This window comes from Typopeltis vanoorti, chromosome 2 (genome assembly GCF_054136105.1).
Source record: "Typopeltis vanoorti isolate ZY-2024b chromosome 2, IOZ_Tvanoo_1.0, whole genome shotgun sequence".
NCBI lineage: Eukaryota > Metazoa > Arthropoda > Arachnida > Uropygi > Thelyphonidae > Typopeltis > Typopeltis vanoorti.
The window spans coordinates 19,901,986-19,928,549 of record NC_143550.1 but is presented as its reverse complement, the minus strand read 5'-3'; the positions used below and the strand labels follow the sequence as shown (position 1 = coordinate 19,928,549).

Genomic DNA, 26,564 nt, shown 5'->3' with positions numbered 1-26,564 from the left:
TTTTACTTGAAAGTAGAAGATTCTCTTTTAGCATTGAATACTTGATTTTTGATATTTGGTGTTTACTTGTTTACTTGCTTCTTCTATCAACTAAATATCAAGTATTTTGATACAATACTTGTATCAAAATACTTGATATATGCCAGAAATATTTGAGTGTATATGTGTTGCTATTAATAAATCTCATTAGTATTAATAACATATTATAATATAGTTCATTAAATAACTGAGTTTTAACATGCAGTTTGCAGTGTAAAACTGCATTGTGAATTCTGGTAGATAGACTTGGTTACTCAAAATATTGGTTACTCATAACTATTAATTTTCAGGAAATAACAACATATATTAAAATATTAATTATAAAAAAATTAATTAAATTAGGTAATCTTGGCCATTGGACTGAAGATTCATGCTTCCCAAATTTCGGACAGTCTCATGCACCCAAATTTGTTCGGGTTTGGAAAGTTTTTCAGGGCTGAGGCAGATTCAAGGAACAGTCTTTCATATTTGTATTTGCTGTGGTGTAATAGAGTGGCCTTCTTTCATCGTATCCTGTGGTGGGTGTCCAAAGCATAGTCAGCAAGTCCTGATGGTGTATTGGTGGAACTGGATGTAGTCCTTGTGTTCAGAAATTCTGATATTGGCTATCCTGCCTGTTTGGCTGTAGTTTGCAACTGCAAGGGACCTGGTAGACACCTGGGGGTCTAGGAAATGTGGTCATGTGGTCTGTAAGTGGTTGTAAGGTTGTATTGTTTCCTTAGGATTTTTGTCAATTTTTTGGATGTGGCATGGTGATAGACCTTGATTAATCACTGCTCTAAGGGGGAGGAGAGGGAAGGTTGTAGTTATTACAAGGTTTAAATATTTTTTGGATTTTTTTGGGGATTGTAGCCATTGGTTAAAAAGTGTTGAGAATATGGTCATGTTCAGCAATTAGGGCATTGCTATCAGAACTGATAAATTTTGTCCTGTTATATAGGGTTTTTATAATTCCATATTGTTGGGAGGGGGAATGTGTGATGGCTGGTGAATGTATACACCTGTATATGTAGTTTTTCTAAAATGGAGAATACCAGGGATCCATCAGGCCGGCATATAATCAGAATGTCTAGGAATGGAAGACTATTGTTGTTTTCCTTTTCTAAGGTAAATTGGATTCTAGAGTGTTGATTTTTTAAGTGTATTAAGAAATTGTGGAGCATATCCAGGCCATGTGGCTAATGGAGAACACATCATCTGTGTAGCCTAGCCAGATAGTGGGTTTATGTGGGGCATGATATGCAACTGATGATATACAAAGCTTTTTCTTCAATGGTCTCCATGAAGAAATTGGCCAGTGGAGAACCCATGGCTGGTTTCTCTATCTGTTTGTAGAATTTTTCTTGCCAAATGAAATAGCCTGAATTCATGGTGAACTGAAACAGGGCTGAGATATTGGGAGAAAATATGGCTTGGATGAGGTTTAAGGTATCTTTGAGTGGGACATTAGTGAATAAAGAGGAGACATCAAAACTGACCATTATGTGTGCATTGGAATGTGAGGTATTCTATACTGGTTTTAAAGTGGGCTGAGTTTTTTTATCTGTGAAGGTGTGTGCTAGTATATTGTATGAGCATTTTGGTTAATTTATATGTGGGTGAAACAATGTCATTCACAATGGGACATAATGGCACATTTTCCATAAACAAAATGTTTATAGGAAAGTATTAATTAAAGTTTTTATAATTAATATTTTAGTATAGATTGTTATGTCCTGAAAAATAATAGTTATGCATTTGTGAATTGTGCACTGTTGCGAGCCTGGTTGACCACATGGTTAGCTTATCTACTCCCTCCAGCTAAATAGTATGTTTTAATCCCACCATGGGCATGAATGTTGGTGAATGTCTGTGGGTGGCAGATGAATTTCATTGCCTGGTGTGTGAGACCTGATCAACTTTGGAAGTTTGAAAAAGTTGTATTCTCTTAGAGCAGTTTCTGGATTGTGTAAAAAAAATAATAAACAAAAATAGTTTTAAAAAAATAATAAAAATTTAAAACAAAAACTTGGTGCCTACATTAACACCAGATAAGAATCACATAAAAATATTCAAAGACTGCTGTTTTCAAGTAATCTTGTTATTTCAGTTGCTTTTTTGTGCATTCTTAAAATAATACTGCTTGTTTCTTACTCAATTTTTAGAGCATTACTGATGTTTTAAAGACAGATATATGAAGAATATATAAGAAGAATAATTCGGACATACCTTTGTAGGATGTTACTGGTTGTCTCTTTGTAGGATGCTGCTGAAAGACAACTGGCAACATCCTACAAAGGTATGTCCGAATTATTCTTCCTATATATTCTTCATATATCTGTCTTTAAAACATCGGTAATGCTCTAAAATTGAGTAAAAAGCCATTGACATTATAAAAATGGGGTACTCCTAAACAAAAATAGGCTAAATAGCCATAAAAATAATAACTGGTTGTTTCTTTTTTTAGTTTGCATATGAAAGTATTCCATATTTAAATGAAGAAGAAGAAGAGGAAATTTTATTGAAAATGTTTAACAGAAGTTTATTTCATTCACTGGAAATGTAAGTAAAACATTTTTAGCTTACCTATCATAGTCATGAGAATGACAAGTATTTTTTTTTTGCATTTAGTGTGCGTGTGTGAATGAATCTTGCCCACAAAGGAGGTAAATCTCTGTGATGTTCTGCAGGGCTCTGTTTTGTGACAATTGTTATTTAATTCTTATATTAATGATATTGGGATGGATTTAACTGATGATATACAACTGTTTGCAGATGTGGCCACACAGAGGACTTGAATAGATTGTATGCGAGGACAATAGTATGGACTTATCAGTTCAATGTTGCAAAGTGTAAGCTTTGGAAATTTGGTAGATAACAATGTGATACAAAGTATACACTTGGTGTGGAAATTTTGGAGGAAGTTTGAAGAGACAACACCTTTGAGTGGTGGTGGTGGACAAGGATCTGAACTGCAAGTCGTCACATCTGATAATGACAATAATGCAGAGGACCTTAATGTGCAGAAATAATGAGGTTCTTCTAGTTCCATTATAAAAGGTCTTCATTATGACTCATATGGATTATTGTACACATATTTGGATGCCTTGTTTTCATGGTGATGAAGATAAAGATAAGAGTGAAAGCAGATTGACCAAGGTCTTAGGTGGAATATGAAGACAGATTCAGAGAATGCAATTTGCAAAGCCTTGTGAATGGGAGGAAGAGAGTGAATATGATTGAGACATTTAAGCTGGTAAAGGATTGTTACTGAGTTAATGTGGAAAAAATTTTTCATAGAATTGGGGGGGAAGAGGTAGAAGAAAGAGAGTGACATCTCTAGAAGTTGTATAAGGAGGGTGTGAGCAGGGGAATAAGAATCAAGTTTTTTGCATGGAGAATGGTTGGTGAGTGTCTGACATTGGGGTGAATGCAGATACATTGAATGAGTTTAAAACTCCTCCTGCAATGAGTCTTTTGACTCCATGGAGGTTTGGAATTAATAATAATAATTATATGGAAATTTTTCTGCTATTTTAGGCCTCCAGTAAGCAACCTGGCGGTCTCGTACTGGTAATCTCACCGTGGAGAATAAGATGCTATCGACGTGGCTAAATCCCAGAAAGAGTGAGTAAATTGTGTGGATGTGAAAACTGCATGCCACAAGCCAATTTAGCACATTTGAAAATTCTATGCTGCTCACAAACTAGTTCCAAAAAAAAAAACCTATAAAGTATAATTTTAAATTATCTTCTTATGTTATTATCTTATATATTATAATACCTTTAAATGATAATAATAATAATAATAATTATTATTATTATTATTATTATTATAATAACTATACAGGCACCTCCACAGAGTCTGAAGACTCATCGCAAGAGACAATCTGTCATACCTCTCCTTGAACCCATTAACAGACAAAGCACTCACAATTGATTCTGGCAACCCATTCCACTCATTCACAACTCTCCAAGCAAAAAAATCTAGGCCTCACACCCATACTAACCACACCTTTATTCAACTTCCAGGGATGACCCCTTGTTCTGATCCCTTTAGCCAAGTATTGAAACATTTCCCCTGCATCAGTTGTGTAAAACCCTTTAAGCAACTTAAATGTTTCTATCATATCCTCTGTATTTCTCCTATCAACCAACTTCTACAATTCACATGCCACTCACCATCTTGATTGTTTGCATCTGAATCCTCTCCGCTGCTTCCTCATCCCCAGGAAACTGAGGGGGATGAGACTTGAGCACAGTAATCCAGATGTGGGGGGGGTATCAAGACCTTATAAAGAGGCATATCAATTTTCTTATCTCTACATGTTAATGTGTTCTTCAATAGACAAGTAATTTTATGGGCTAACTTAGCAATATGTCCTCTAAACTTTAACACTCTGTCTACTACCACCACTCCTAAATCTCTAGCTTCATCTCTTTCCTGGAGTACAGTGCCATTAATATGAGCTTGTAATCTATTTTTCCGAAAATACATAACTTTACATTTCTCCACATTAAACTGATACTCATTATCTTTTACCCATTCTGACAGCCTATTAAAATCATTCTGCAAGCTCTCCACATCACCTTGATTTACTATTATTCTACTTAATTTTGCATCATCAGCAAACAACTGAATATTTCCTTTCAGGTTATTATCTATATCATTTATGTACAAATTAAACAGCAGTGGTCCTAGTACTGACCCTTTCAGCACACACCACTAGTTACCTGTTTTCACCTTGATTCTGCCCTTCCATATAACACTTTTTGATATATGTTTAGCAGCCACCCTCCTGTCCATTTAACCTGTTATGTCCATCCCAATTTGTTCTAATTGGCATAACAAAGTTTCATGCAGTATTCTGTCAAATGCCTTTGCAAAATCATCATGTAACCATTTCCTTTATCCAACTCAGCTGTTACTCTATTGTAAAAAGTTAGTAAATTACTAAGGCATGACTGGACAACAAAGCTATGTTGCCCCTCATTCAGTATCATATTTTTATCCACCCATTCTTGAATTTTCTTTTTAACCAATTTTTCTACTGCTTTTACCACCATGCCTGAGAAACTGATTGGTCTATAATTTGCTACAGTAGTCTTAGAATCTTGTTTATGCAAGGTAATTATTTTGTCCTCTTTCCACTCCCTTGGAACTCTTCCAGAGCTGAGACTTAAAGAGCCTAGTCAGAGGCATTGCCAGTTCCCTTGCACATTCTTGCAAAACCCTAGCTGATATCCCATCTAATCCCACAGCTGTATTTACATTGAGATTCTGCAATATCCTAAGAACCTTCAATTCATCCACCTCTATTTCCAAATCAGTGTCTGTCACTATGTTAAAGCAGTAACCTCACTAGGATGATATGCCCTTGCAAAGTGGTCATCACTCATTAAGGTTAATCATCCATAGTCACTCTTCCTTTTACTTGCCACATAACGAAAGAGCTCTTCTGGATTTCCTTTGGCCTGCAGGAGGGTATATAAAGAGAAAGGTGACCAGCAAACATGAGTTTGCTGGTCACCTCTCTCTTTATATACCCTCCACAGCATTTTCCTCTTCTGCTGCTTGTGCTTAATGATATTACTCATCTAACTCCTATTTGATTAACCTCTGTACCTTAGGTATACAATTCAACATTGCATCATATAGATAACCCTTAACTGTATTCCATGCACAACTAACATCCTTACCATGCAGTGTTTTATGCCATGGAACAAATTTAAGCTGCTTCCTAAGCTTGTCATAATCACCAGCCTTGTAGTTCCACATATATTCCTTCTTGGCAGAATATTCCTCATGTTTTACATTCTTCCAAGTCAAGACTGCATGGTCACTTTCACTGATTGGAGGCATCGTGGTCACATTGGTTATGGATAGCTCTTCTGATCCTATGACCAGGTCCGATACTCTCCTATTCTTAGTCCTCTCTATCACATGCTGCCTTAAATAATTATCTTAGTAGGTATATAAATTATATTTTCTGCCTGCCATGTGATCTTTCTTTCTTCTAGTCTATATTTCTATAGCTGAAGTCACCCCCCCCCCCCCAATAACAATCACTTAACTTGTACATATTGTACTGATTTGCAAAGCATGTCTTCCAAATCGTCTGTGGAACTCCCTGGCCTATAGCAACAACCAATTAACTGTTTATTTTTTCTTACTGCCCTTAATCTCACACAAGACTGTTTTTCAAATGAACAGCCATCCAACTGCCTTTCTGCTATTCTTTTTTGGCAATTCATCCACTATCATCAGCAGTACTCCCCCCCCCATGCTGTCCACTCTATCTAGCCTGAAAAATTCTAAACTCTAACCACATCATCTGCTGTTAGCCAAGTCTCACTGATGGCTATAACTTTTTTTGAAGTTACACTAACCAATGCAAAAACTCCTCTTGTTCCAGATACTTCTGGCTTTAGTACATAGAAACTGCAGCATCTGTTTAGGCCCATCACCCACCTTTACTTTCTGAATTGTCTTCCCTATTCAATATTTTTGCTTGAGTGACCAGATTCCTTACTTGGTCATTCTCACACTCACTTGCTTCATGGGTGCCTTCACACAAACTCGCTTGCTTAACTTTCCATGAATTTGCGCTTCATTATACTCGGTGAACAAAACCTTCTCTCTAGACACCTAACACCAAATATATTTAGATGCAGTCCATCAGCATTATACAAATCCTTCTTTCCATCAAACACAGCCTACAGATCCCCAATTCCTACATCATTCTTTCTGCACAGCCTACATATAGACTTATTGGCTATCAACGCCCTAATTTTCAGTTCTCTGTCACAGTATGATATGACATGCCTCTATCATAGCATGGTAGGAGCTTACAATCTTCACCTTCTCGTTCTTCAGTTTTTCCTCTTCTAACAACTTCTTTACATCCTCCCTCATAGAATAATTCTTGCCTGGCAAATCATTTGTACCAACCAAGACAATCATTTCCTTCTATTAACCTTTTTGCATCTGAATGGTGTGGCTAATATTGTGAATTTTTGCACTTGGAAAACACTATTTTGTTACACTTTCATTAAGTACTCCCTGATCATTGAGTCTCCTTACATAATTTTCTCCTTAACTTGTTTTTCTTGTTTGTTCGGTCAGTCTTTGAACCACCTGCTTCTTTCGTTTTTCAGCCTCACAAATCTCTTTGCCGCTTCTGCAATTTTTCAATTTTGCACTTTGTCCTATGAAGGATAACATTCAAGCATGCAATTTCTTTATTAACATCCATTTCTTTCTCCTGTATTGCCACGGCTGTACGTTTGACATTAATAACACCATTTTTCCATCTTTTGAAATACTTAGTACACACTTTCTCCACTTTCAATTTCTATCCACATATCCTTTAATTTTCTCAACAAATGCATTTCACATACACTGACTGAATAAAATCCCATAAATTCAAATCACCCGACAATGTGGTCTTTGCCGCCATTATTTGTCCACGCTTTGGTGCCATGCTGACAATATCGTATTGAAACAAAAAAAGTACGTTTACTTACAAACTAATTACCTCAATCAATCCCACACCCATTTAAAACTAAAACTACAATAAGTTAACCTAATATTCTCAAATAAAATACGAAAAAATTACTTATCCTTCATGAGAATAATTCCACTCTACAAGCACACAATATGCCACAAATTGAAAATAGTCAATAATGCAATTTTTTTATGCTTATCCCACCATCAAAAAGGTTATAAACCTATTGCACATTGGTTGGCTAAGTGTTAGATCAGTTTTCCCATGCTCTACAGTCACTGCAAACTTCCATTTAGTGGTCTCGCACTACAGAAAGAAAATTGCCTGCTTCCTACAGATTTTCACATGAATTTATGCCAATAGTGGGAACCCACAGCCCGTTGGTTTCATTGCTGCTATCTACTTGGTCAATCAAGCATCTGATTATTAATTTCTTATTTGATACCATAATTTTATACCATATTCATATAAATACACTATCTACCAATAAATGTCTGGACATCCCTGTTATTTGAAGTTATGGAACATTCCAGGTTTGTTAATGACATAGTAGTCAGCACTATTTCATCATAGCAGTTGAATACAGGTGGTATGGCAACACAACACGAACTCAGTGATTTTGAGATAGGTATCATCGTGGGCTGTCACATTCGTGGCATGTCCACCCGTGGCATTGCCACTCAACTGGAGCATCCAGAATCAATGATTGGTAATGTGATCAACAAATAGAGACGTTCTGGCATCCCTAGTGCACGAAAACATCCAGGGAAGCCACTGAAAATCACTGACAAGGTAGCTCATCTGGCCTAGTGTAAAGAGTGTGTGTGAACTGAACAAATGACCAGTGGAAAATGGTACTCTGGAGTGATGAATCAAAGTTCACCTGTTTCCACTCTGATGGCAGGGTGTGGGTGAATGCTTGTTGCCACAGTGTGTTGTACCCACAGTAAAGTTTGGTGGTGGAGGAGTAATGGTGTAGGGTGCATTCAGCTGGTTCAGACTACTGGTTGTTGTCTGTGGTTTCCATGAAGGCAGCTCAATACCTTGATATTCTGGATAATCAGGTGCTGCCTACACTGTGGTGTTTTTATGGAATGGTCTTGTGTTACTATCAAGACGACAATGCTCCATTCTTGTTTGGAGTAGGACCACAACGCTGCAGCTGTTATGGAATGGTATGAAGAGATGGGTAGTAAATGATTGCTCTGGCCTGTGCCGAGTCCCAACCTTAACCCCATCAAACACCTGTGGAGTGAATTGGAATGCTGCTTGAGTCCAGAGCAGCATGTTTTCAACCTGCTCTGAGCGATTGAGGTCCATTGACATCAGGGATGTCAGAGTGGAATTTCGATAAATTCCACTCTGACAATTTTGATAAATAGGAAAATATTCTGTCACTGGTGCTCTTCTGATACCAGTGCCCTTGGCAACTTCCTCAATGCCAAAGTGTTCCTACTCCTCCTTGAGGTGACCTGAAAAAGTTCATTGTTTGGTCCTCTAGGAGCAAAGTTTCTGGATAATGTAAAAATAAATACAAATTCAAAAAATGTATAAAATTAATAAAATATAGAAAAAATTATTACCTCAAACACGGTACTAATATACTATGGGTTTACACTCTTTTGTGGATTGGAATAGCATAAAAAAAAGTTTCTGACTGGTCTCTTATGAGAACTAGTAACTTGAAAGCTATGATGGCCAAGTCAAAATCAAAAGCAGTAATTAAAGGCAAACACACTTCTTCTGGATAGTCAACTTTGGTCTTAGCCAAACTACATTTGAATAGTACAGTATTAGTGAGACATGGACTTTGGCCAAGATTACTTTCAAAACTTTAAAAGGTTTCCAAGTGATTGAGATCCATTTCAGTGCAATTTTTTTTTTTCTTCATCATTAATGACTGTGTTATAACAGTGGATATTTTACTGTTTTATTTAATAGTTTATGATACTAAGTTTTAAATTTTGTCATATTGTACCATCAATTTGTATTGTAGTTTAAGCCAATAAGAATACAATTTGGTTAGCTAAATCTCAAATTTCCAGCCATCCTTCTTTGTTCAGTATCCAGTTTACTGAATACTGAACAAACTTCTGACCTAATGTCCAATCCTCACCTTCTCATGAAGGTGAGGATTGGACATTAGGTCAGAAGCCCTGGTCAGTTCTCTGCATTCCTTTAAAGGCTACTTGGAGGTTTCTTCTCAGTCATACAGCTTTGACTCTTAAGCACCATAAAAACGAGGATATTAGAAAGAACTTGACATTGTTAGCATCCAGGAATATGTTAGCAGAGCTAATTTCAGGTGTTTTGGTCACTTAAACAGAATGAGAGAGGAAAGATTAGCAAAACAAGTGTTCTCTGCCAGGTTGGCAGGAAAAAGACCCAGAGGAAGACTAAGATATAGGTGGATTGATACAGTTTATTTATTTTTTTATTTATTCATATGATGATATAACAACTATGAAGCCCGTTTTACAGAGAAGTACGGCTCCATCTCAATCCCCCCAAATTGTATCCAGGCTGAGGACCAGCATAGCTGATGAATCAGGCTTATTAATCTGGGTTTTAAGTATTCCTGACTGTAATCCATGTTTGTTCACAGGGCAGGTTTGCCTGCTTGTGGGGGGGAAAACCCTGCTGTCCATGCCCAAGACTGGCTAACTTGTCTATGTCTGAGAAAGATCCTCAAGCTCCTTACGTCGGCGATGAGGATCGAACCCAGGACACTCCTTTCTCAGGCATATGGTTGTGAAGCACATAACCACTCAGCTAACTGCACGGACATTGATACAGTAAAAAGTACCTTAGAAGACAGACATATAGGATCTGATAATGTTGGAGTCTTGACAGGTAACTGATTGATTTGGAGGAAAATTGTAGATAGGAAATTAGTAATGATGTAAGCTTTTCATGTAATACTATCTTATTCTGTACACCCCTTAAGGATACATGTCAGGAATTTGATGCTGATTATGATGATGATACTAAATTGAATGTAGGTGCTTTATTTTTTAATAATTATATATGTTATACAGGGTGTCCCAAAATTCACGCAAGATTTAAATTTATCGCCATTTGTGCGGTAAAGTGTTGCCAACGAGAAAAAAAAGACAGCGTGACAGCTGACAGTTCAGGGTTATTAAAAATGGAGCGCTACACGAAAGAACAACGCATTTTCATAGTTGAGCAATATTTTAAAAATAATGAAGGTTTGGCAGCTACAGTTTGCAATTTTCGTACAAAATATGGTCGGAATAGTGATTTAACTTCATCAACTGTGAAAAGATTAATTAAAAACTTCAAGGAAACTGGATCAATTAGTGATCTTATACGCTCTGGCCGTCTTTCAACAAGTCGTTCAACAGAAAACATCGAAGCAGTTCGTGAGAGTGTAGCTGAGAGTCCAGGAACATCAATTCGGCACCGTGGTCTTGAATTGGGCATTTCGAGAAGCTCTCTACAGCGTATTCTCACGAAAGATTTGCATCTTTATGCTTACAAAGTTCAATTGACTCAAGAACTGAAGCCTACTGACCACACACAGCGAAGAGAGTTCGTTGAATGGATTATTGAACAGCAACAAGCGGATGCTTATTTTTCGAACAAAATCATCTTCAGCGATGAGGCTCATTTTCATCTTGATGGCTTCGTTAATCGACAAAATTGTCGCATTTGGGGTTCAGAAAATCCACGAATGATTGTTGAGAAACAAATGCATCCACAACGTGTCACTGTTTGGTGCGGATTTTGGGCTGGAGACATCATAGGTCCATTCTTCTTCGAAAATGCAGCTGATAAGGTAATAACAGTTAATGGTGCTCGCTATCGCGACATGATAATCCAGTTTTTTGTGCCTAAATTGCAAGATATGGACGACGTGGTTTTAACAAGACGGGGCTACATGCCATACAGCCCGAGAAACAATTCAATTACTGTATGAGTCATTTCCTGGTCGTGTAATTTCCCGTTTTGGTGATCAGAATTGGCCGCCCAGACCATGTGACTTAACGCCGTTGGACTTTTTTCTTTGGGTTTTTTTGAAGTCTAAGGTTTATGCCAACAAGCCCACGACCACCCACGCCTTGAAGGAGGAAATTGAGTGCTGTATTAACGAAATTCAGCCACATTTATGCAAAACGGTCATGGAAAATTTCGACAAAAGAGTGCGTATGTGCCAGCAAAGCCGTGGAGGCCATTTACCCGATATGCTATTCCATGCATAAGCCTATACCGTATACTTTATGAATCAATAAGAAATTACAATTTTTAATTAAAAACCTGTGTTTTCTATCAAAATTACTTCTTGCGTGAATTTTGGGACACCCTGTATAATAAATCATTTATATTGTTAGGGATGCTGAAAATTATTTACAAAAGCAGGGTTCTGTACTATCCATGTGGCTTATGACAGCTAAAGAAGGAGAAGAAATTAAATTTTTGAAGGAGAAAGGTATTTCATTGAGATCCTTTTATGCTTCTTTTTACAAAAACTCTCTCCAAAAAGTTTCTAGATAAAAAAAAAATAAATAACCATATCTTTAAACATTGCAGCTGTGACTTTACTAATTTATGAGTTTATTTTGCTATCAATCAGAGAACATTTGGTTTTTGATAATATCCATCCACGGGTAATTTAGAGGGATATTATCAAAACCATATTATCAAGTTGAGTGAGGTATTTCATTGAGATCCTTTTATGCTTCTTTTTACAAAAACTCTCTCCAAAAAGTTTCTAGATAAAAAAAAAAATAAATAACCATATCTTTAAACATTGCTTTGCAGCTGTGACTTTACTAATTTATGAGTTTATTTTGCTATCAATCAGAGAATTTGGTTTTTGATAATATCCATCCACGGGTAATTTAGAGGGATATTATCAAAACCATATTATCAAGTTGAGTGAGGGCATAAAATCCAGAATTCTTTTAAAAGACTTAAAGACAAAAGAAAATTTTTGGAATTTAACTGAGTAAGGGTAATGCCACTGTCACTGTGGATCAAATAGAGTATAACAGAAAATGAAGAGTCTTCTTAAAGACTTCCGTTCATACCAGATTATAGATCAGGATCCTACCAAATCTCAAAAAAAAAAAAAAAAAAAAAAAAAAGTCCTTTACATCTTAGCCTAAAGAAATAATCACCAAACTAAAACCTTACCACATCAATCTACCTTGGCTATTTGATATCCCAGAAATTCACAAACAAAATCTCTTCCCTCATTCAGTAGTTGATACCATAGATAGTCCCACCTGAAATCCTGCCAGACAATTATAGTAATCACTTTCTCTTCTCATTTCCTTATACTGTATTTGAATTTTCTAATTCACCATTTATTCAGGTTATTTTTCTTGGAAAGGAAAAATATATGAACAGCTAGATGGGACCACAATGGTTTTCCTTTTTCTAGCCAATTTCTTTATGATATTTCTAGAAAACTAAGCACTGAAATGCAGCTACAAATTAAAAAAAAAAAATTGCCTATGCTGATAGACGATGTGCCTGCTATTTGACTTAATGACCTAGATACATTTTTAGTGCATTTAAACTACCAACACCTAAAAATACACTTCATTATAGGAAAAAAAAAGACCAACAACTGTCTCTCTCCTAGACACTTTCATTATCTGTTTCTGTGTATAGGAAATCCACACACACATACACACTGGTAGGAGATCTGCTCTGAGGCTGGATTGGCAGAATCTGTATTGGTAATGACTAATTAAATGGCTTTATTTCAGGCATCTAAGATGTTGGATGTTGGTTGATTTCTCCATTGTTTTTAAGTGAATTGATAAGAGGTCATTGGGATGATAAGTTGATGGCAAATCTTTTAGCTCTCTTTTTTTGTGTTGGGCTGAATACAAGCTCATTGTGCAGTTGCAGGGCATGGCATCATGGATAATGTAGGATTCTGGAGCATGGATTTTGCTAAACAATCATGCCATCATCTAAACAGTACAGCATCCTCCAAACACTTAAACACATGACACAGATTTTTCTAGTGAATTTGAGTACTGTTGCAACACTTTTTTAACCAGTGGCTACAACCCATATAATTGCTTGTCTCCTTATCTATCCCACAACCCAACACACAAGACCACAGCAAAACTATTCCCATTCTTATATTCAGGGTACCTGAATAATAAGAATGGGAATGAGAATTACTTATGTGCATAAGGCATTAAGCCAAAATGGCATTTTGGCTTAATGCCACTTATAAACTGCACATTCAGCTAGCTACATCTTTTCTCATGAGGATAAACTTCAGTTTTGCACATTTGGAGTGTATAAAGTTCTTTGCTTGCAGCTCAGTCTGCTTTAGACAGACTGGTAGATCTCTTAACATCTCCTTGAATCAGAAACATGAAAAAAAAAAACACTTCTACAATCACATATGTCAATTCAGGACTGACTGACCATGCTCTGGACATTCCTTCACGCAACATTAAATGGAAGAGAATGGCTGTGCTGTATAGAGGTTGCTATAGGTCTGAGAGACTATTTTTAGAATGGCTTCACAGCTGATGGTACTTCTAAAAATAGTCTCTCAGATCTAGGAGAGAGTCATTCTTAGACCACCTAACCTGACTTCTCTGAATTAACTTCAGTTTTATCTGACCCTTGTGGGGGGGGGGGGAATTCCTTGTTAAGACATTAGTTCCTTTTCAGTTACAATATGAATCATTTCTACAATATTCTAATTGAGTGCTGTGTATTTACTGCTGTTGTAAATTGTGTTCTGAAGATACTGCTTAGAAATCCAGCAAAATATTAGTATGTGCAATAAATTAATTATGCATTTTCCTTTGTTATTATTTATACTGGGAAGCACTGTTATGAATATCACTTATTAGCAGGCGTGAAGTAGCCTGCTTCCATGTTTTGTCTCAAGAGCAAGGGCTCCAATTTTTCCTCCCCTCTCTTTTCATGTTCAGTGTAGGTGATTCCCCCTTCAAAGAATGTACAAAGTATGCCATAGGACCAGATTCATATCCAGCAGGCTGGCTTCTGTAGATAGAAGACTGGACTGTACCTGTTAATAATGAATTAGCGGGCCTCCTAGCCAGCTAGTAAATGATTCTGTTGCCATTTATTCTTCTAGATTTTTCCTGGATGGAGTATAGTATATGTATTAGGAGGTGGGGGGCTGTCAGAGCCACACATGGACAGAAGATTGAATTACTTATGTGCATAAGTGCTAGGTTCATGAGTCTTTTACCTCCCATTACATGTCCCCCTCTCTTTATTTAACTCTTCCTCTTTCCCCATAACCTGGACATACCAGGACAGCATAATAAAACACAGGTTTACTGCAGATCACTAAACATCTCTCACAAGAAACAATCTGCAAAAACCAGAAAAAAAAATTCCAACTAAAAAACAATAGAAAGTAATAAAAATCTAATCTAAAGAACTCTTAATGATATTTAGAAAAAAAAGTTTCTGTATCCACCTCACCAACATTCAGGCCCTAACAGCGATAAAAAATGATCTGCACCACCAGTTATTGTTATCCAGACCAGACCTGTTATTCTTAGTGGAACCCCAATTGGTGACCTCTACAAATACCATACACCTTCCACTTTGCAAATTACATCTTGTACATTTTCTTCCATCACATGGTAGTATGTATGCATTTGTCAGAACTGACATCCCATGTCAGAGAATGCCAAACCTTGTTTTCTCTCCTCCTCTTCTCTTCTCAAGAACTTCATTTCCTCGTAATTTCTCTACCAAATTACCAAGCTTTGTTGCATTAATTTCTGTCTCTGTTGCTTTTCAAATTCTGATAATACTGTGACTTATTTAATTACCTCTCTGCAAAGTTTGGTCTGCAGTCAAAATCCTCAAACATGGATGTTGTCTTCCTTGGCGATTCTGTTGTCCACAATTGAAATTTTTCTTAACAATTCTTCCTTCCAAATACACTAAACATATCAGTTCATTTCTTCCTTTGATAACTCAGACTCATAACCTTGTTTAAGCTTCCTTAATTATGGATACTCTTCATCCTGTTGTCCTTTGACATTACACTGCTGCCATATGGGATGTCTTGGACTTGTGCTTTTTTTACGGTCTGACTATTTCTCTTCTCCTGATCCAAACTCCTGCACAGATGGAATAACAGAAATAATTCTTTCAGAAATGAAGGTCTTCATTCCTCGTTCTACCTAAAATTCCTGATTTGTAGGTAGAATGAGGAATGAAGAAAAATCTATGCCTTGATTTTTCCAAGTATGCCCAGATCACATGTGATGATGGCCCATTAATTTCTGGCCAAAATATTTGCAATAATAAAATAATAATAATTATAATTATTATTATTTTATTATTGCAATTTTTTTTAAATTAAAGAATAATTATTCTTTAATCTTGTGCATACATGTGTCCAACAACCTGTATTATGTCACCAGTTCCATTAAAAACTCAAATCTGTTTTTGAAAGCACCAAATTGTAGAAAACTTGCTACTTGTTTTGAAATGGCAGTTGTGGCCTTTTGGCTCCTTGTTGTTAGATGCAACTTTTACCCATACATGTTCCATTTCTCAGATTTGAATGGTACTATTAGGATCATCCAGAAAAAACAGTGACCTAGTGGCATCATTCTTTTCCTACAAACCTGCATTGATGACCTAAGACAAAGTATTCTCTCCTTTACCAAGAACTGTTTAGCTGCATATGCTGTCCCTATTCTTTCATCGAAAAGAAATCAGAAGAATCCTGAATAACATTAGACATCTGGTCTAATGTTAATAACAGATAACATCAGGTCATCTGGTTCTTATGGTATTCCTACTATGCCAAAATCTTGCTCCAGAAATAACACCTACCCTGTATTGTCTTTTCTGTCTTTCCCACTCAGCCATCATCTAGCCCGGCATGCAAGCAAACTAACCTATATTTAGTCTGTTAAAAAGATAGGTGATAAAAGTAGGATAAGGTCAATTTTAAGTAATATTGAGCTGCCAGAATCACCAATTGGCAGCTCAATATTACTTAAAACTGTGAGCCAGAGTACTGTGGAGAGTTTGATTGTTCCTGTCACAATTTTCGTACTGGTGTTGAGTCGTGTATCAATTTTTGAGGTGTGTGCTATTCAGCCACACAGGTGCACAATATTAAGCAGAAGTGTAGACCACCAAGCTGAAAGTTGCAGTCCAGAGCACCTCTGCTGGGACCTCCCACATTTGAGATGTAATGTCCACATTATTCCCACATATTTAAGGTGCAGTATGATAAACTGTCTATAACAGTGGGCTCTTCATGATAAGTATTTGACTCCATGGGAGTTTTATAATAATAATAATAATAATAATATGCTGGCTAGCTTCTGGATGATGTTTTTGCAGGATGCCAATTTAACAGCAAGTGTTGTGAGATCCTGATGGAATGTCAGGGTCTTATCTGGTGTGATCCCCAGTTCTGAGTTTCTCATGGGCCTGTTCATGACAGAGGCAAAAATTAGATACTTTAATTATGTGGAGGTTTCTGTGGTTAAGAAGTTCAATTGAATTATTTCAGTTTTGTGACCACATTTTTATTAAAAAAGACTGTTTTTTAAAACTAAACAGGTACTAAAGAACAAACCCAACAAGTTTCATCAGTCATCAGACTAACATCTTCAGGGGTAAAGATAACTAACAGTTTAAATCACAAACTATAAGAAATTATGAAAAAAAACAAGTTCATTTGTTGTATTATGAACATCAAAAAAAGTTCGTTAAAAACCGAATAACAGATCTATACAACCATTAATACGTGTTAGCTGGAAACAATGCTATTTGATGTCACGTTCTGTGGTTCACTTTCACTCTGTCCGAGGTCTGAACTGGGTAAATTTTTGATAAACGCTGACCAAACTTGATTTAAAATCAAATCTTGATTTTTGTTGCATTGCGTAGGAATTTTGATCATATTTGCTGCCTCTTTGAATTTTCTTGTGAAACAGTTTTTATCAATGTAGGACATGTTTGTTCTGTCCCAGAGTATATCATGACCAGTAGAAGTTGTGTGAAATGCCAAACCAGACTTATGTTCTCTCTTTTTTTGTACGTCCTTTTGATGTTTGCTCATGCGGATTTTTCCCAATCTCCCCGTCTGGTCTACGTAGCAGATGCCACAGGAACAGTGAATATTGTAAACTCCTGGTTTTTTCATTGGGTGATGTTTTTTGATGTTCATAATACCAACAAATGAACTTGTTTTTTTCATAATTTCTTATAGTTTGTGCTTTAAACTGTTAGTTATCTTTACACCTGAAGATGTTAGCCTGACAACTAACGAAACTTGTCGGGTTTGTTTTTTAGTACTTGTTTAGTTTTAAAAAACAGTCTTTTTTAATAAAAAATATGGTCAAAAAACCAAAATAATTCAATTAGATACTTTGTTTTATTTAGGTTTGACCATAATCTCCATTTCCTAAAATAAGTTCTTAGCGTAGCTAGATCTCTTGTTAATATATCTTCAGTCACTTTTAGTCGTTGATCTTGAGTTGCTATTGCCAGGTCATCCGGCACAGGCAAACTTCCTGGAGACAGGAGGGCAAATCACTAATGTACACATTGAAGAGCAGTAGTGCCATACAGAGCCTTCAGTAGACCATTATTCAATCTGTAGGGCTGGCTTACGGCATCCTTTGTAAGGCATGAGTGGTGAGACAGTTGTTAAGAAGACAGTACAACTTTTTGCATGGTATTATACGAAGTAACTTAGAACCAAGCTGTGGCATTAGTGAACATGCATAATAATCAGTCACCGAACTGATGCATGTTCAAGTAGCCCTCCCATTTCATGTTATGAATTATCATTTACGCTGCAAGATTTCTGCCATTGTACTACTTTTTTTTTTTTTTTTTTTTGTTATTTCTGCAACTTCTGTATTACTTATGTAAGATTCTCTCACCTCTTTCACACCTCCATCATCATCTTGCACTCTACAGTTTCATTTTCTCTCTCTCTCTCTCTCCCATGCGTCATTACCTTCCATGTCAGCTCATTTTATCCTTCATTAAAAATCTTGCTGGTATTCAAACCTCATGTTCTTCTATCTGCCTCATTAGCACACATTTCTAAAAAAATTCTCTAAAACCATCTCCTTTCTCCTCTCAGCTACTCATATTTAGTAATGAATGTGTTTTACATGCTACATCACATGAAACTACTCATATCAATGTTAAACAAAAGGCTAACATTGTTATTTCATTTGTTATGTCATTACCTGCACTAACTAAATTTAACAATTAAAGTACACATTCAGCTTCACTCGCATTTATTAAACACTTAAATTAAACTAATTAAATTAATACGCCAAATAAAACATCAAATTCCTGATATGTACCTTCGGGGGAGGGGGGGGTATAAACACTGCTAAAAATTGTACTACATGATATTACTAACTTCCCATTGGCAGTTTTACACCAATTATCAATGTTGCTAATATCTTCGTTTTTAATATGCTTTTTCTAATGATATCTATGTACCACATATATCATCATCATCATCATCAAATTCCTGCCATGTACCCTCAAGGGGTGTACAGGATATGACAGTACTACATGAAAAAATTACATCATTACTAACTTCCTATCTACAATTTTCCTCCAAATCAGTCTGTTACTTGTCAAGACTCCAACATTATCAGATCTTATATTTCTATCGTCTAAGGCACTTTGTACCGTATCAATCCACCTATATCGTGGTCTTCCTCTGGGTCGTTTTCCTGCCAACCTGGCAGAGAACACTTGTTTTGCTAATCTTTCCTCTCCCATTCTATTTAAGTGACCATACCATCTGAGATTAGCTCTGCTAACGCATTCCTGGATGCTGACAATGTCAAGTTCTTTCCTAATATCCTCATTTTTAATATGATATTGCCATTGATGCCATCTGTTCACGCCTCTAATCTTTCTCAGGACTCTCATATCTGCGGTCTCTAGTCTTTGGTCAAGTGTTTTACTTCTGACCCAGCTCTCAGATCCATAAGTTAAAATTGGTTTGAACACAGTCTTGTATACAGCTAATTTAGTGTTCCGACTAATTTCTTTCTTATTCCATATGAATTTATTCAATTGACTTCCCACGATACCAGCTTTGCTGATTCTGTTGTCTATTTCTATATTTAGTTTACCATCTTCAGTAAAAATTGTGCCTAAGTAGCTGAAATGTTTTACTTGTTCCACAGGTTCTCCATTCACAACACAGTTGACATTTTCAATGATTCTGCCTATTTTCATTGTCTTTGTCTTTTTATTGCTGACCTTCATACCATATCTATTACAACAGTTATTCAATTTAGTCAAAGACTCTTGCAGACTTGTAGCGGATTTATTTAGAAGTATAACATCATCCGCATAAAGCAAAGAGCTGACATTAACATCTCCAATTTCTTCCTGTACTTCCTTCAGTTCTAACTGCTGACTCACAACTCAAATAAAGACTAAGTATTGCTTGATATAATGCCCCATTGACACCATATAACTGCAGCGTATTGAATAGCTTCTCTCTTGGCACCTTGTCATATGCCTTTTCCAAATCGACAAAACTTAAATACAGATCTTTGTTATATTCCCATGCTTTCTCGACTATTTGTCGTAAAGTGAAGATCTGATCCTGACAGCCTCTATTTGGCCTGAATCCAGCTTGTTCTTCACCAAGCTTTTCTTCCACAATTCTTCTCAACCGTTTCTCAAGTATACTTGCATAGATCTTGCCAGGAACACTCAGTAGGGAAATACCTCTGTAATTCTTACATTCAGTTTTATTTCCCTTTTTATATATGGGTACTATGAGAGCTCTACTCCAATCATTGGGAATTCGTCCCTCTGTCCAGGCTTTCTGAACTATGCAGTGCAGCCACTGTAAGACTCTTATACCACCATACTTCAGCATTTCTGGTCGAATATCATCTACTCCTGCTGTCTTTCCACATTTCAAGCCTTTGATGGCTTTTTCTACTTCAAGTATGGATATGTATTCCTGACTGCATGCCTGGTCAGTGTTTTTTATCACTGTGCTGTCATCACTGCTTGTTTCATTTAGCAGTTTTTCAAAGTAATTACTCCATACTTCAAGGATATCTTTTTCTCCTGTTTTCATTTCACCTTTATCATCTCTAATTCCTTTTACAGCACTCTTTCCTCCATTCCTAAGCTTCTTCAACAACCTCCAGAATATTTTGCCACCTTCTTGATATTTATTTTCTATATTCTTGCCAAAGTCCTCCCATGACTTTTGTTTAGCTAGTTTTACACACTGTTTAGCTTTCTTACATTTGTCTCTGTATTCCGTAAGAGTAAAAGCTGACTTATTTGCCAGGAACTTTTGATATGCTTTCTTCTTTTCCTTCACTGCCTCTTTAACTTCCTGTGTCCACCAGGGAGTTCTGATTTTTTTATCTTTGCACACAACCTCACCACATGCCTCTCTGGCAGAATCAATCGATGTTTCCTTCAGAGTTTGCCACTGAATCTCCAAGGTTTGATTCCTGTTCTCAAACTCTTTCATTTTCTTTTCAATAATATTTCTGTATTTTAGTCTACAGTTTACATCTGAGAGCTGCTCAACTTTTATTCGCTTTAAAACTTTCTTACATGTTATTCTTTTCAATATGAAATTCAATTTTATCCTGCTCAAGACTAAATAGTGATCACTTCCAATTTCAAATCCTCTGTACACTCTGGTGTCCTGCACCAGGGAGAAAACATCACTATCAACAATAACATAGTCAATGAGACTTTTCTTATTCCTAGCCTCTTCTCTCCATGTGAATTTGTGCACATTTTTATGTTGGAACATGGTGTTAGTAATAACCAGTCCATGTCCTGAGCAGAAATCCAACAGATATTTGCCATTATTATTAGCTTTGCTCTTTTCTCCAAATTTTCCCAAAATATTTTTGTATGTCTCACAATCATTTCCTACTCTACTATTTAGATCCCCAACAAGGACCAACTTTTCCTTTTTCATTGTGTCAGTTGCTTTTTCTAAAGCCTCAAAAAATCCCTCCACTTCTACCTTAGTAGAACCTTCTGTGGGACCATAGGCACAAATAAGTCTCATTGTCCAGTTCCCCATTCTCATATTTGCCCACATTACTCTACTTGAGACTGACTGCCATTCAAGAAGATTAGCCTCGTATTTTGTGTTGAATACTATGGCTACTCCTTCTTTTTCTTGATTGTTATTGCCTGAATATAACATTTTGTATTTATTGCTCAGAAAGATCTCACCAGTTTTGGTCTTTTTTGTTTCAGTCACCCCTATTATGTCGATCTGGTACTTATCTAATTCCTCAGCTAGCTCCATTTCTTTGCCATTCAGGCTTCTTACGTTGATAGTACCGATCTTTAACTCTGGTGATGTTGAGTTGGGGTTTGTTTTCAGATTTGTTCCAGTAGCTGACTTTTCGCTGTTCGCCCTGGTTCCCTGGCGAAAACAACGGGGGCCTTGTTTAACCGGGCGACGCCCCAGCCGGCATGAAATTTTGTCATGTTGTACCATCATTTTTTATTTTGGTTTAACCAATAAGAATACAATTTGGTCGGCTAAATCCCAAATTGCCAGCCCATCCTCGTTCGTTCAGTATTAAAGTAGATACCCAACAGGGTGCACCACGAGAAGGTGAGGATTGGACATTAGGTCAGAAGCCCTGGTCGGTTCTCCGCATTCCTTTAAAGGCTATGTGGAGGTCTCCTCTCAGTTATACAGCTTTGACCCTTAAGCACCCCTAACATATATGATTTTTCTAATCATATCTGTGGTACATAGTCTCTTATGCAACTATTTTATTTGGAACCAACATCCATAAGTTCACACATTCATAAGTTTAAAGTTAATTTGAATGCAGTTTCTCTCTTATTCTATATAAATTTCTTCAATTGACTTCCCACCATATCACCTTTGTTTATTCTGCTTGTTTCTATATTTAATTTGCCATCTCCACTAAAATTTTTTCCTAAATAACTGAAATATTTTACTTGTTTTATAGATTCTGCATTCATTGACACAGTTGATGTTTTTGGATTTCTGGCTTAATTTTTATATTTTTATTGCAGATTTTCATGCCAAATTTGTTACCATATTTATTCCGTTTACTTAAGGAATCCTACAGGTTGGATTCCTTAGCTAAATTGAATAACTGGTGTGACAAATTTGGCATGAAATACAATCTTAATGAAATAAATATATAAATAAATAAATAATAATAAGACTTCTATCCTTGACAGCAACAAATGTATGACTTATTACTACGCACTCTCAAATCCAAAATTGGTACAAGTCCTACCACCTTCAAGCATACTAATGATCCAGAGTAGTCACAAATATTGCTAATGTCAGAAACCAATGATTGTGAACCCATAGTTCAACAAGAATAATGTTGGAACATCACATTGAGCTGACACAAAGCCCTTATCTGAACTTAATACTATAGAATGAACTAGTATGAAGAATTACGAATATAACTAATGCGTTATAGGAGTGTCAGAGCACATTCCTGCCATTTTTTCTGCCAGAAACGAGTGGAAACGCTTTGAAAAGTAATTATTATAGTCAAAAGCAGTACAAAAGTAATTAAATTGTTAATTACTATCAATAGAGATGTTTATATTTTTGCTTGTTGCATGAATTAAAGTAGAATAATGCAACAGCTTATAAACATGAATGTACTTGTCTCATAACCTTATTGCCAATGGAGTCTCAAATATCCACGCAAACAGTAAATTGATACACAAAAATAATATATATATATATATATATATTTTATTTATTTATTTTTTAAGTTTCAACTTGCTTAAAATATACATTAAAGTATAAATATAAAATAAAAAGTATAAAGTATACATTCTGATTATGTATAACAAAAGAAACTATCTTCCAGTTTGCTAAACTGGGAAGAGCAATGGTAAATAAAGGTGATGCATAGATCCTGCAGGAAGACTTAAATAGACTCGCAGTATGTGCCAGGGTAAATAGCTGCTAATTTAACGTGGCCAAGGGTAAGGTTGGGGGATGCACCTTAGGAAGAGATCAGAAGCTGTGTACTATATTGATGAATTGCGGAAAAGTGATGAGACCAGGGACTTGGGTGTGATTGTGGACAGAGAATTGTTTAGAGGGCATATTGTGAAGGTAACCAAAGTAGCATATCAGATCATGGTTGTTGAAGAACACACTAAAAAGCAAAGATAGAAAGGTTATTGTTTCCCCCTCTATAACCCTTTAATAAGCCCACATCTGGACTACTTTGCCCAGATCTGTACTCCCAGATTCCACAGGTATGAAGAAGTTGTGGAGAGGATCCAGCTGCAAGTGAATAAGATTGTGGCAGTTCTATTGAATGCTCCCTTTGAGAATAGATTATGGTTTGTGGGCTTTAAAAATTAGCTGATAGGCATAAAAGAGGATACATAATAGAAGCATTTAAGTTATTTAAGGGATTTTATAGTATTGACAGTGAAGACTTTTTTCAGTACATGGCAAGAAGGGAGAGAACAAGGGGTCACCAGTGGAAGTTGTGTAAGAGCATAGTTAGCAATGGTGTTAGGAATAGATTTTTTGCTTGGACGGTGGTGAATGATTGAAATGGGTTGCCCAAGGTGGTTGTGAGTTCTTTATCAGTGAATGAGTTTGAGAGGTATGATAGGTGCATCATGGGAGATAATGGATCTCCCATGATGGAGTCTTCCATGGGATCTTCTGACTCCATGGAGATATCTCTATAATAATAACCTAAAATTATCCATTTTAGGTTCTTGGATAATATCTTCAGTTGTTCTGATTCCTTCGGTTTCATTTTGGGGGAAAAGAAGAAGATATCCAATTCTGTGATCTGTCTGTTTCTGAAGAGAGGCTCTGTGTACATAGTTGATAATTTTTTTAGTGTGATGCAATTCTTGACTTTTCCAGCATGGATAGCATCTCAGTAAAAGTTAGATAATTGCAAAAATATTAGTGCATTGACCATTCAGAAGATGGTGGATAACAGGAAGCTTCTGGTATATTATGCTATTTCCTTAAGACCCTGATAATGCAGTTGTGTAGTTCTGTCCAGTTTAACATGTTATAGGCTTCAGTTGTATTTTTTCAAAGAGGTGAGGATAGCCCTTCAGTTCTAAATTTCCATTTACCTGTCCATCTTAATTTTGCTTCCCAGGCTTCTGCATACAGCTTGTATGTTTCATAGATGGTTTTGATTTCTTTTTTCTGTTATGATTATGACATCATCGACATATGCTGTTAGATGCTGCTAGGTGCAGTACTTACTTTGCTTTGACTGGGTAGTAGACTGATGTGTTTTTTGTGGAAGAGTTCTAGATAAACAGATACAAAGATAAATATATGCACTGAACTTATCCTTCTGTTAACTTGTTCCTTTTCAGTGTTTCCTAGCAAGCTAATTTTAACCTTCCTAAACATGACATGTTTAGATGTTAGTCAAAATGTGGATATGGAGCATAAGATGGTTAACATATTTCATCCACCAAAATCGTCATATTTCATAATAACCACCAACAAATAGCAGATAAAAAGGATGATTAGAAAATATGAAAAGCAGGAAGAAAATAAACATAATTAAGAGTGAAAAAATTAAAACTTCTGTTAGGAAAGAAAAGATAGGACTGCTTTAATAGCATTGAAGGCTATCCTCACCTCTTTGTTCAGTATTTTAGAATATACTGAACTTGAGATATTTGAGCAAGTGCAAGATTTGCTAAATAAGTAGGAGGAAATGAAGTTTACTGTGACAAAACTATGTAAAATTTAAGGTCACTGACAGAAGGGAGGATCATTTATTTATTTCATTAATAAATGATCCTCCCTTCTGTCAAAGAGGATGGGCAATAGTATAGAGCCTTAGGTGTACTTCTACATTGGTTGGAAAAAAGTCTGAAGAAAAGAACACATCCACCAAGATTTATGGTGAATAGCCAGAGATTGTAAAGGATAAAAGGCAGACCATTGGATAACAGTTTGCTGATTAATTAATTACAGAGTATTAAATCAGGTTTGACATTGAGGTCCAACCAGCAAACTGCTATCCTATATTCTGCCTTTCATCCTTTGTAATCTCTGGCTATACACTGTAAATCTCAATGGATGTCTTCTTCTCTTCGGACTTACATAAGCAAAGTGGATATTAGATCCAGCATTATTTCAAAGTTGAATGTAGAAACTATAAAAGTTTTTTAAGTTGACCAGAGAGCTTGCAGGAATACATTCCTCAGTATCCCCAAGTTGCCTTAGTGTGGACTACTTAAAAGACAGGCAGCCCTGTGGTGGGCAGGGCATCTTATAGGATTGCTTGGTTATTGAAATGCACTAACAAACAGAGATCAGGCAGTTCTCATACCTCTTTACCAAGCCTTGATATGTCCACATCTGGATTACTGTGCTAAGGGTTGGTCACCTGGCTTTCTTTGAAATGGCAAGTGACCGAAGTAATGGTTGGTCTGTGGAATGCTTTCTGTAGCAATTGATTGAGGCTTTATGGTTGCAAAAGTTGGCTGATAGGTAGATAGAGGGGATATATGACAGAAACATTTAAGTTACTATTATACAATTTTATGCACAGGGGGTTTTATGCAATTGATGCATAGGAAGTATTTTAATACTTGGTTAGAACAAGAGATCATTCTGGAAATTGAGTAGGAATGTGGTCAGAAAAGTTGGGAGGACTAGATTTTTCACATGTAGAAGGGTGAATGAGTTGAATGGGCTGGCAGAGTCAGTTGTGAGTTAAAGGAGAGATACAATAGATATTATGTGTACTATGTGGATACTTTTGGTTTCCCACATAATCTTTGGACTCCATGTCATCCTGTGCAATAATAATATTTTGTAGTGGTTAATTTCTACCATTTTCATGCTAGCATCATTCAGCCATAATGATTCTTTTTTAATAGCCATATCGAAAGAGATATTTATCAGCCTCATTGGCTAATTACTACACATTTTGCACTTTTGCTTTCATTATCAGCTAAGTCACCTTCTTAGCCTGCCCTGTAACATGCATTCATGCTGGGCTATGTTTAAATA

The 26,564-nt window shown here is 36.3% G+C and overlaps 1 protein-coding gene across 1 annotated transcript in view; it reads left to right on the top strand.

Moving 5' to 3' along the window:
• LOC150108861 (pre-piRNA 3'-exonuclease trimmer-like) overlaps window positions 1-26,564 on the top strand; it is a 509,147-nt gene that overhangs the window by 143,542 nt on the left and 339,041 nt on the right. The window contains exons 8-9 of the mRNA XM_090403827.1: window positions 2,486-2,580; window positions 11,881-11,978. Of these exons, the coding sequence (XP_090259953.1) occupies window positions 2,486-2,580; window positions 11,881-11,978 (193 nt within the window). The remainder of the gene's footprint in view (window positions 1-2,485; window positions 2,581-11,880; window positions 11,979-26,564) is intronic.